At 37.4% G+C, this 13,374-nt stretch overlaps 1 protein-coding gene across 1 annotated transcript in view; it reads right to left on the minus strand.

Moving 5' to 3' along the window:
- MLLT3 (MLLT3 super elongation complex subunit) overlaps window positions 1–13,374 on the minus strand; it is a 263,887-nt gene that overhangs the window by 105,347 nt on the left and 145,166 nt on the right. The window contains exon 4 of the mRNA XM_060014794.1: window positions 6,469–6,612. Within this exon, the coding sequence (XP_059870777.1) occupies window positions 6,469–6,612 (144 nt within the window). The remainder of the gene's footprint in view (window positions 1–6,468; window positions 6,613–13,374) is intronic.

Below are 13,374 nucleotides of genomic sequence, written 5' to 3' on the forward strand. Positions count from 1 at the left end.
CTACACAAGATTCATTCCAGAACCCTGCGATAAAATGCTACGTTCAGATGGCTTGACATGGCTGCATTAGTGAAAGCTCCTTATCATAAGATCCCTTTGGCCCTTTAGTAACCAAAACCCTTTGTTGGGGGGTCCACGGTGGATCTGATTTCTACTTCACAATAAGCAGTGCTTCAGAAAGATTCCAATTTATTCCTTGCAAAAACATATCAGATATAAATGCAACTGTCACTTTGAGAAACAGGACTGCATTATGCTGCAGACTTAACACAGACTGAAAGCATGTTCCCCATGTCTTCTCCAGCAAATCTTGCCAAATGGGCGTCTGAAATGTCCTATTGAAACAGGTGGTGTCTGAACAGAATTGGATTTCTGCCTATAGAAACCCTAGTTCTAACAACTGCTGTGGTTAGTTTTAATTTTCAGTCCTCAAAATTAACTGCTGGCCAGTGATTCAGAAATAGACTGAACAACACGTTTAGACTTTGCCCTGTCTAATTGAGGAAAGAAAAAAGAAAAAGAAAGAAAAAAAAAGCCCACCAACACCCTACCACCATCCTATAAAGAACAACAGAACCAAAGCAGACCACTTGATTTCCAGGCCAAAAAAAGGGAGCAGCTGTAAAACAAACTCAATTCTCCAAAGATGATTGCCCCTTTTGTGCTTTCTTCATAGAAGCACAAGGATGCACATATATACTTGCTGAACATACTACTTAGGAAATCTTCTTAGGGCTTTGAGAAGCTTTTAATCTGCTAGAAATTTAGAAGTAAGAACATGGTAAGAACACCTAATTTTTCTGATGAAAACGGACATCTTAAAAAAATGATATTCCAAACAGACCTGTGTTTCAGTTTATACAAGCAAAATACTAACAGCCCGAATGTAAAATCCTTGAAGAAAGATACAATGGGCTATATACACGAATATGTATAAAACAGATAACTAATAAAACGTGCTGTATAAAAAATAAATTAAATTAAATTTAAAAGAAAAGATACAATGGGACAATTCCCTTTAAATCCAACATGTGTCCATCAATGTGCTGGTCACACTAACCGATGCTAAACACATACTCCTGTGAATAAACTAGAGTAGCTTACACTACATAACAAACCTTTTCCACTGTACTTTTAAGTGCTTGATATAAAAATGGATAGAACTCTGATTTTCTAAACCAGCAATCAAAGGAAAAGGAATCAAGGGACAGGGTATCTACTATGAGCCACACACCATGGCTACACATTCCCAATGAAGAAAACAATGTCTCGTCCATTTCACAGATGATAAACTGAGATTCAAAAGAATGTAAACATTTTCCCAGGGTAATTCACCTAGAAGATGACAGAGATGAGGTTTTAATTTAAATCTGCCTGATTTCAAAATATTTCTAATTGTATCATATTCCCTCCCAAAAGAAAATCCGGAGAGACGAGTTAGTAAAATGACAAGTTTCAGTTATATGACAAACACTGTATCGTTGCTTTGCCAACACCCAAAAGAAAAACTCATCCTCTTTCAATCAAAAGTAATGGATGTCAAATCCGTCTGCATTTTGTCAGTATGACTGAATTCCAGCTATTAAGAAGGTGATCAAGTAAACAGAAAATCATCTATTGTGATCATAACCCTTTAAAAAAATCCTGACATCATAAAGAGCATATTTGAAAATCCTTCTACAGGGATTCAACAGTTCACTTAAAAAAAAATAGAAATATCGCAGTGAAAGTGAGAGGTGCTTCTCAATGGGATACATTTGGTCCTTTTGCTTAAAACTCAAGTATAAATAGATGACATCAAGTTTTGCCCTCAGAAGTTTACTGCTCACTGTCCTCTACCTCTCCTACCAACCAAAGAAGAAAATAAGACCTCAAAACGAAGGCATCGGGCTTCCCTGGTGACGCAGTGGTCGAGAGTCTGCCTGCCGATGCAGGGGACACGGGTTCTTGCCCCGGTCCGGGAAGATCCCACGTGCCGCAGGGCGGCTGGGTCCGTGAGCCATGGCCGCTGAGCCTGCGCGTCCGGAGCCTGTGCTCCGCGACGGGAGAGGCCACAACAGTGAGAGGCCCGCGTACCGCAAAAAAAAAAAACAAAAACGAAGGCATCTCCTCCCAGTACTCAGGTTATTATTTCCCATTTTCTGACCCCTATCTTCTTTTTCTTACATAGGCCTGAGAGGAGCTAGCTTGTAAACCAAATCTACAGTTTCCCTAGCAAGTTCCAATGACATCCCTCATTTAGAGAGAACTACCTTCAGGGTCTTGTAAACGAACTCATTCCATATTTCAATATTCTCGGAAAATAATGCTTAAATCCAAAAATGCCCTCCCCACGAAAGTTTTACTCTTTTCTTTGAAAGCAAAGATAACCTTAATTTCAGGGAGCTATTCAAGAGAAGAACACAGGGTACATTTCTTCCAAGGCGGAAGCACACCAAGATTTCTCTGATAGTATTTAGAATACAGTTACAACGTTAAAAAAAAAAAAAAAAAAAAAAGAGTGAAAAGAAGAGAATGTTATTGACCAAAAAAATGCTGTCATATAGCTATAGACTTATAGGCTATGAAATAGGAAAAAAAATCTGCAATTTTTCAAGATTCTTCTGGCAAAACATTCTTTGGAATCATTTTTTTCTGAGAGCTGAAAAGCATTTTTCTAAGATGCTGCCAGCTCTAAAAACAACCTTTCTGATCTCTTGAAAAGCCAAGTTCTACTTTTAATAGTGCTATGTACTTTTGGTTTCAAAGAAAAAAGTGAAAGAGAAGGAACCACAGCCAAAATGTTAAGTTTACCCTACTCATGCCTCAAGCTATACATAATGATTTCACACAGTACTTATGAAGAAGGGATCAAATTTTTCCTTTAAAAATAGAACATATACCTCTATGTCACCTATGTAATGTTTAAGTATAAGGAGCAAAAGCACCCCCCTTTCACTCCAAAACCCAGTCAAAACAAAAGTTTATATGGAGAGACATAGTCATGAACAGAAGATCTCTAATAGACATCAGAAGCAAAAGTGACAAAAGCAAAAATAAACAAGTGAAACTGCATCAAACTGAAAAGCTTCTACACAGCAAAGGAAACCATCAACAAAATGAAAAGGCAAACTACAGAATAGGAGAATATATTTGCAAATCATATATGTGGTAAGAGATTAATATCCAAAATATATAAAGAACTCATACCAAAAAACCCCAAACAATATGATTTTAAAATGGGCAGAGAATCTGAATAGATAGTTTTCCAAAGAAGATATACAGAGGGCCAACAGGTATATGAAAAGGTACTTGACATCACTAATCATCAAAAAATGCAAATCAAAATAAGCTATTACCTCATACCTGTTACAATGGCTATCCTCAAGAAGACAACAGATGGTAAATATTGGCAAGAATATGGAGAAAAGGGAACGCTTGTGCACTGCTGGAGGGATTGTAAACTCCACAGTGCAGCCACTATGGAAAACAATATGGATATTCCTCAAAAAATTAAAAATGGAGCTACATATGATCCAGCAATCACACTTCTGGGTATATATCCAAAGGACATTAAAACAGGATACTGAAGATATATCTGCACTCTCATGGTCACTGCAGCTTTATTCACAATAGCCAAGCCATGGAAACAACATAAGTGTCCATCAACAGATGAATGGATAAAGAAGATGTGGAGATGTGTGTGTGTGTGTGTGTGTGTGTGTGTGTGTGTGTGTGTGATGGAATATTATTCAGCCATGAGAAGGAAGGATATCCTGCCATTTACAACAACATGGATGAACCTTAAGGACATTAGGCTAAGTGAAATGAGTCAGACAAACTGTATGATGTCACTTATATGTGCAATCTGAAAAAGTTAAACTCATAAAAACAGAGGCTAGACTGGTAGTTGCCAAGGGCTGGGGGGTGGGAGAGAAGGGGAGGTGTGGGTCAAAGAGCACAAACTTCCAGTTATAAGATGAATAGGTTCTGGGGGTCTGATGTACAGCATGGTGATTACAGTTAATAATAGTGAATTATATACTTGAAGTTTGGCTAAAAGAGTAAGTCTGAAATGTTCTCATCACAAAAGAGAAATGGTAATTACGTGATGTGATGCAGGTGTTAGCTAACGCTATGGTGATAATGATTTTGCAACATACAAGTGTATCAAATCAACATGTCGTAACCTTAAGTTATATGTCAATGGTATCTCCATAAAAGCTGAAAAAAAAGATTTCTAATAAAATCAAAATGGCTAAGTTAGTAACATCATGATAGATTGCATTAACAATGATAAATGTTAAACATAAGGTACCATATCCAAAAATCTTGGTAAGACAAAAAATGTTAACTGGTTCAGATTCTCCCATTTCCATAAAAGACTATTTTAATCCTCCCATGCGAAATGGACAGAATCTATGGGATTACTAGTATTTCGAATGAATTTTTTAATTTTACTACAAAATTTACTAGAATCAGTCACTTAAGGAACTTATGTCAAATAACTGGTGTGCTCGAATATTTCACATTTCAACTTATTATTTTAGAGTTGTCAAGACATAATCTAAATCTAACAGGGAAAAAACATGCAGGCTTCAAATAGCACTTAAAGAAACACAAAGAAGGAAAGTTAGAAGTCAAGGATGATAATTCTGAGATAAAGGCTGAGTGGAGAAAAAGACAGAAATCTACTAGCGACCTTATCAGGATGCAGTGCTGAACTCTGCCACATTATCACTGACCTGTAACCTCTTCTCTGGCTCACAAACAACTTTTGAGTACTCTGGGACTAAGTGGATGTTTTAAAAAGTTCTTGTGTCATATTTACTTTTTCCGACGACCCTTATTAGAAGCCTGATGTACTCAAGCTCCATAATTCACATGCTCCAATTACCTACCTAACTTCATACCCAAGAGGAATAATCAGAGGCGTAAAATGCCACCCTCATAAAAAGAAACGTAATGGGTATGATTAGGATTTAAAATGGACAGGCTCATTTTTAAGGGCATAGCCATAGATAAGTAGCACCCACACTGTGCTCTACATAACTATAAAAGAATCAAATAGGGTTTGTTTAAAAAAACTCCTTAATAAACATATAATAAATCCCTACCTTTAAAATGAGTTGTACTACAAAAGCCCAGTTCTTCACGAAGATGCATTTCCCCATAAAATACTACAAATGGTCATTCATTTCCAAAGCTGGCCCATCAATACCTATTTAACCCATAATCTACCGACATACAGCATAATGTGGAATGAAATGTGGTAAAAGTACCTGTAACACTTCAAATGCATATTAGTATCAATAGTTCAGCTGAGAGGATGGGAGCTTGGCAAAACAGATCCCAAAAAAATGGACTCCAGGGGTTACATATAACCCAAAATGTTTACACAATTATATATATATGGATGGTTTTCTTATGAGAGGGTCCACAGCTTTCCTGAAGTTCTCAGAGTGGTTATTCATACCCCCATAAAGGGAAAGGGCTTCTGTGCTATATAAAATTCAAGTCTTCCCTACAAAGCCCTCAGGTAGAGTTCATCAGTGAAATGAGGCATCTTGAGAAGTTATGGTCTACACATGCTTACATATAATGATAAGCTCATGGATGAAAAACTATCAAAAACCTTCCAGTAAAACTAAGTGAAGGAAATCCTGGTGTAAAGAATGCACTGCAAAAAAAAAAAAAAAAAAAAAAAAAGGAAGAAAATGTATAACTAAAAAAAAAAGAATGCACTACAACATTTTATGGGGTCTGAACTGCCCATATAAGATGACACAGGAAGTTCATCTGTATTCAATAGAAGCTGATGATCCTGGTAGTATCCAATGTAAAGTAGATTCTGACCCATCAACAGTGTTTGTCTGCACAAACTGCAAGCAAACATTCCATATGCTTGTGAGAAATTCCACTTAAAAATCTTTCCCCATCCTAGCCAATTCACCTGGGCACTATATTATCATTATCTTAAAAAGAAAAATCCATCTATTACCTACACAGAATTCAAACAAACAAAAATGTGTTTTTAAATGACCCAAACAAGTAATCTGAATGGGTACACACCTTTTCTATTCATTTTGACCAAGCAAATCTGGATAGTAACTCGTTTTCATATAATTTTTTTTCTTTTTTTTTTCATATAATTTTTGATGTAACTTTCAACTTTAAAATTTTTCTGTACACTGATATAACACAGTTAAGGCATTGTTCTTTTCTTAACTGAGGATAGTTTGGTTTTAGATTGTTGTTGAAATAAAGTTGAACTGCATAGACTATAAGGCTGTTCTAACCAACAATGTAATTTCAGACTCATACCTACTTAAAATATTGTTTAATTACCTCTTCTCAAACCATGAGTCCACAGCGTGGTCATTAAGGTGCTTCACTGCTTTTACCTCCCTCAAAACATTACTGTACTTCTTGACACACTAGCAACTAGCTTTCTATGGGAAGACTTTTCACAAGCCAAGCGTCACGTACCCCTCCTGCCTTCAGCAACTTTCTTCTGAACTCCTCTGTGGGGTTGTTGAAGGTAAGCTTTTCACAGCGGAGGTGATTCACTGGTGGATGGCCTTCAAGATGCAGGAATAAGTCATAATCAAAACGAACCTTCTTAGGTTCTTCCTAGAGGTTAAAAAAAATAAGAAGGAAAACAGAGACTTAGGCATAAATAGAAATTTGGAAAGCAAAGGTTTACTCCTGATAAGGATCAGAAAAGACTCAGACTACAGCACCGGGGAACTCTACTCGACGCTCTGTGGTGACCTAAATGGGAAGGAAATCCAAAAAAAAAGAGGGGAGATATGTATACGTATAGCTGATTCCCTTTCTAGTTAGTAGAAACTAACACAATAGTGTAAAGCAACTATACGCCAAGAAAAATTCATTCAAAAAAAAGAAAAAGAAAGAAAAGAGACCCAGACATCTAACAGCTACAGTGTCAAAGAAGGGGAAGTACTGGGGAAAAAGTCACCATGGAACTATCTACAAAGCAAAATGGAAACATCTGAAAAATTAGTTTCTTGTCTTAGAGGAAAACCAAAAAGAATAAACTCATCATCTTTCTTGCAGTCTCTCAAGTGGTAGGACACCACCACCACCGCCACCCAACTGGAAATCTAAGACACCCCTGAAGCCACTCCTTCCCCTTCCCACTCTACGGGCCTACACCCATCATCAACAGCTGACATTTTCTCTTTTCAATACTTCTTGAACAAGCCGTCTAACCCATACTGCCATGCTCTTACTGATTCCTCAAACTACTATAAACTCCTTCCTCTAGTAGTTCTTCCTACCTCAGGATAGATGATCACTTTTCTTCTTCATTCAGGCCTCAAAACTGTCCATATGAAACAAAAATCTAGCCATTTTCACTCCTTGATTAAAATTTCACAAGTTCCCAATGCCCTTAGAATAAAAATCTGAGCTCACCTAAATGCCACATAGGATTTTCACAATCTAGCTCTTGGTTCCATGTCTCACCACACCCCTTCCACCCATCTGGTGATCCAGCCACACATTGTGGTTGGTTGCTCCCAGAATTTACTCATTCTAGATTAACTCTGGGTTTCACCCTTGCTTTACATTACTACCTCCACTGCCGACCTCCACTCCTCCACCTTCTGCTTTACCTGGATAACTTCTACTCATCCCTCTCCACTCAGGTTTTATTTGGGGGAAGCACTCCCAACTGCCTCTCCTCTGTTCTGTGTGCCTCTCCTCTTATCCTTGAAAACATCTTAGAATAACTGTCTTATTATCTCCCTTTACCCTGCTAAATCATAAGATCTTTGAAAGCAGGAATAATGGTTGAGTCCTCACTGTACCCTCAACAACTAGTTTAGTGCCCCATGCATAGTAGCAATGCAATAAAGTCTGTGAAATGAATGAAAATACGGCATTTTCCTGGAGGACAAAACAGCACCATATCCAAGAGAACACAGTGATTATAATTCCATGATACTCGAGTTCTACTCTCCAGCCGTTACTTTAGCTGGCTAAACATCTAAACCTCTCTACAGACAGATTCTCAGGCATCCAAGGGGAAATGAATACTGAGGATAATAATAACAATATTATGTATTTAACATTTATCTCATTTTCTTCTCATAGCTCTCCTTTGGGTCAGTTGTCAGCTCTGTTTGGCAGATGAGGAAATTAAAGCACTTAGAATTTATTACTTTATAAAAAAACTCCCTGTGTATTATAGATATTAACCATCTCTGTGAAATGTTACTTTTTTCATTTGTCATTAGCTTTGCCATTTTATGTGTTTTTGATAACAGCTATTTATGTTTTTTTAATAATAGCTTTACTGAGAAGTAATTCACATACCATAAAATTCACCCATTTAGAGTATAATATTTTGTGGTTTTTAGTACATTCATAGAGTTATAAAACCATCGCCACATTCTGATTTCAGGACATTTTCATTACTCCAGAAAGATATCTCAAACTCATTAGTGGTCCAACAGATCCCACACCCCCTGGCATCACTAATCTACTTCTGCTTCTATGGAGTTGCCTATTCTCGACATTTCATATAAATACATGAACATATATAAAATACATACACAATATGTGCTCTTTTGTGACTGGCTTCTTATACTCAGCATGATGGTTTTGAGGTTCATCTATGTTGTAGTATGTGTCAGTTCCTTTTTATGGCCAAATAATAATCTATTATATGGGTATACCAGGTTTTGGTTATATATTTGTCAATAAATAGAAATGTGGGTTATTTCCATTTTGGGCTATTGTGAATAATGCTGCTATGAACATTTGTGTACAAGTTTTTGTATGGACATACATTTCCATTTCTCTTGGCTATACACCTAGGAGTGGAATTTCTGGGTCATAAGGTAACTCTGTGTTGAACATTTTTAGGAAATGCCTTACTGTTTTCCAGAGTGGCTGCACCATTTTAAAATCCCACCTGCAATGTATGAGGTGTTTATGGTTTTTTAAAACACAATATTTTCTAAAATTACATAGTCAAATAAAACAATGTTTTTCCTTTTTTATAAAAGAATTTGTTATATTACTAACACCTGATGAAACAAAGTGATCTGAACCCAGTTCTTTTGACTAAAACGTCTTAGCACCGAGCATGTGGAGAAAAGGGAACCCTCTTGCACTGCTGGTGGAAATGTAAATTGATACAGCCACTATGGAGAACAGTATGGAGGTTCCTTAAAAAACTAAAAATAGAACTACCATATGACCCAGCAATCCCACTACTGGGCATATACCCTGGGAAAACCATAATTCAAAAAGAGTCATGTACCACAATGTTCACTGCAGCTCTATTTACAACAGCCAGGTCATGGAAGCAACATAAGTGTCCATCAACATGATGGACAAAGATGAATGGATAAAGAAGATGTGGCACATATATACAACGGAATATTACTCAGCCATAAAAAGAAATGAAATTGAGTTATTTTTAGTGAGGTGGATGGACCTAGAGTCTGTCATACAGAGTGAAGTAAGTCAGAAGGAGAAAAACAAATACCATATGCTAACACATATATATGGAATCTAAAAAAAAAAGAAAAGGTCATGAAGAACCTAGGGGCAGGATGGAAATAAAGACGCAGACGTACTAGAGAATGGACTTGAGGACACGGGGAGGGGGAAGGGTAAGCTGGGAGGAAGTAAGAGAGTGGCATGGACTTATATCTACTACCAAATGTAAAATAGATAGCTAGTGGGAAGCAGCCACATAGCACAGGGAGATCAGCTCGGTGCTTTGTGACCACCTAGAGGGGTGGCATAGGGAGGGTGGGAGAGATGCAAGAGGGAAGAGATATGGGGATGTACGTATATGTATAGCTGATTCACTTTGTCATAAAGCAGAAACTAACACACCACTGTAAAGCAATTATACTCCAATAAAGATGTTAAAAAAAGAAAAGTCTTAGCACCTCCAACTGTCAGAATGCAGACATTACCTACTACAAATTCATGGTTTTCACCTCTTCATCCAAACTTCCCCAGATCACAGTCTACACTCATGTACTCACTACCTCTCACTTCTATTACTAATCTGGCACGAAACTTGCTCCTTCTCTCCTTAATCAGGGTGCCATTCTCTCCCGGTTTTCCTCACACTTACTGGCATTCCTCCTTAGTTTTCTTCACAAGCTTCCCTTCTTTCTTCATTGATTGGTTTTTTTTTTTCGGTACGCGGGCCTCTCACTGTTGTGGCCTCTCCCGTTGCGGAGCAAAGGCTCCGGACGCGCAGGCTCAGCGGCCATGGCTCATGGGCCCAGCCGCTCTGCGGCATGTGGGATCTTCCCTGACCGGCATGAACCTGTGTTCCCTGCATCGGCTGGCAGACTCTCAACCACTGCGCCACCAGGGAAGCCCCTCTTCATTGACTCTTAAATGCATTTACCTTTTTGCAAAATTCCCCAGGGAGGCATCGCCCATTCACAGGGAGTTAGTTCCTCCTTCATCACAATGACTCCCCTCTCTACCTCCAGCCCAGTTCCCACTTGACTGCCATATGCTTGTGTTCCAGTCTAACCACACCTCCACTGGGGTGACCGGCAGCAACAGCAAATTCATGCATTATCTTAAACTGAAGTTATCTTCATGTGTCCTTTCTCCTATACTCTATATCATGACAAACAGAAATCTTAATTGCTTCCCAAGGATAAAATACACAAAAGTCATCACTAACGCTTCCTTCTCCCTGACTCATCACAGTCAAATGGTCTCTGAGTTCTGTTTAGTATTCCTCCTTAGGAACTCTCAAATCTATGCCCTTTGCTCTAGTCACGATAACTACTGCCTTAGCTTAGACCTTCATCACTCTTCATCTGGTCGCCTCCCTGTTTTTGAACTTACCCCTTTCTACCTATCACAATGACAAGAGAGTGATCTTTCTAACACAAAAATCAGATTACATCTTCCCATTGATATAAAAGCCTTTAACGGCTCATCATTTTCTACAGGATGAAATCCCACCTCCTGGTAATAACCATTATAGTCTTTTAATACCTTTCCTGCATTGCTTTTGTTCTCTTACTCTACCTTGTCCTTCCACAATGTTGAAGCACTTGCTGTTCCCCAGTGCTTCATATTATCTCATTCATTTTGCTTTTCACATGTCGTATTCCCCGTTGTCTAAAATGCCTTCCCTCCCAGCATACTTCCATCCTTTACCTGTTTAGTGCAAACTCATCATTCAAGACCTAGCTGAAGCATGAACTCCTCTGAAAAGTCTTCCTAACCCTCCCAACCCCATCTGAATTAGACATCCCTGTTACAGCATTCCTTTATTAATGTAATGATCACAACCATTTTTACTAATTACCTGCCTTTCCTCCAAATTGTAAAATAGTCAATACAACTTTAGAATTAATTTAAAAAATAAGAAGGGCCATTTTCTACCTTACAATTGGGAGTGTAAATTGGTAAAGCCTTTGGGAAAACACACTGGCAATATCTATCAACATACTAAATGCATGCAATGTTTAACCCAGTAATTCTACTACTAAGAATCTCTTCCACAGAAATATTCAAATATATGTGCAAAGATATAGAGACAGATATAGATGTAAAATAAAATGTTCACGGTAGCATTGTTTATAATAGCAAAAAACAGGGATGATCTGCATGTAAGTATATCATTACCATGGAATACTATGCAGATATTTTTAAAAACTGTCTTGGAAAGGCATATCGCTAAGTGAATTAAAGGCAAGTCACAGAAAAAATATTAAAATATGATATATTATGCCCTCGCCAATCTCTATATAGACATACTTTTTATCCATGCAAATGCATGGGGGAAAATCTGGAAAGGCTATACCAAATCGTTAACAATGATTAAATGAAGTGAAAGGAGTAACTCCTAAGTTTTATTCCATTCACTTTTACTAGGAGTATACTCCAGTATACTTTTTTAAAGAGAAAAATACATTGATGAATATAATAATTACCAGCAGAAAAGGAGTGAAGTAGTAACAACACTTTACAGTTCACACCAGTTTAAAACCAAAAAAAAAAAAAGTTACTTTTCAGTAAAACTAAGGCTAAGTACCACAGACAGTGACAATCTTTGTATGAATCCTGAGTGTGATTTTCTTTTGAAGTTTTTTTTTAATAGAAAGTAAAAAGTAACCATAAATTTGTGGTCTGACCAACTGAATATCTTTCTTAGAGGGCTGACATCAATATAAGGTCAATTTATGCTCCATAGAAAAGATTCTTCTTCAAAGTTCAAACAAGGAAGCATGTATTTATTCTCCATATAAAGCTGATACGTTTCCTAGAGGGTGGAAACCTGGTTTGGGCAATATCAAATTATCCCTCTCAGTCTGCTTCAGTCCTTGACATTCACTCGTGTACTTTTCTGAGGACAGAATGAAAGAGAGAAGCACGGGATCCTTTCAAACCTGAAGTGCTACAGTCAATTATGTTTCAGTGGGCCTGTTGGTTTAGTTTCTGAAACACACAGATTCTCATGGATAGGCTTGTTTTGTTGAATACAAACACAAAATAAGAGAATAAACAAACATGAACTCATAAGAAGCACTGACACTCCACCACCCCTCTTGACTCTGACCTCTCAAATAAGTGAGCAAAACTGAAGACAAGCTTATTGTAAGCGAGAAAAGTACAAGGATGGAGATGGGACCAAGGGCAGGGTGATATTATACACTGAATATGCAGTGACAGGCCCCTTCCAACATCAGGTGGAGGTCTTTTTGCTGCTTTCTCTCATCTCCTATGCAAACTTGAAATAATACTTTTTCATAAACCATTATTATAATGGATGTTCTTTCTACAAGACAGAGTTGAGTAAACTCCAGGGATAAATAAAATGATATACACTCAGAAGAAATGAAATGAACATTCTGGAGCAACAGCCTAGACCTATTAAATTTTCACACATGGATCATTTCAGTAGGATGGAGATCCAGAATGGAAGATAGCAAAAATTTGGTTTCTAAGACACTCTAAGAAGATAAATTAAAAAGAGATGACAGAGCAATAATTTTAATTAAAAAATTAAGAACATAAAGAAAAGTATTTAAAATACTACACCCATACATTTTCCACTGAGTTTAAAGAGATGTTAACACTTTCACCATGCTAGTTTACATTTTTCTTTAAAGAAATAAAATTTTGTAAGTATGAGCTTCTCCATCCCTCCTTCCCCAGTAAGCCATGCCCTTTAGTTCCTGTGCTGTCCTTTCAACTCATGCTCTTGTACTACATATGTGTCTCCATCACCTCATTTATTCTTGGCTTCAGTGGTTTATAAAACCATACATAAGTGATATCATAACCATATAATATATAATCATCATTTTTGTTTCTGAGACTTATCCATCTTGCTACATTAATTGCTAAATAGCATTTTGTGTATTA

This window comes from Delphinus delphis, chromosome 6 (genome assembly GCF_949987515.2).
Source record: "Delphinus delphis chromosome 6, mDelDel1.2, whole genome shotgun sequence".
Taxonomy (NCBI): Eukaryota; Metazoa; Chordata; class Mammalia; order Artiodactyla; family Delphinidae; genus Delphinus; species Delphinus delphis.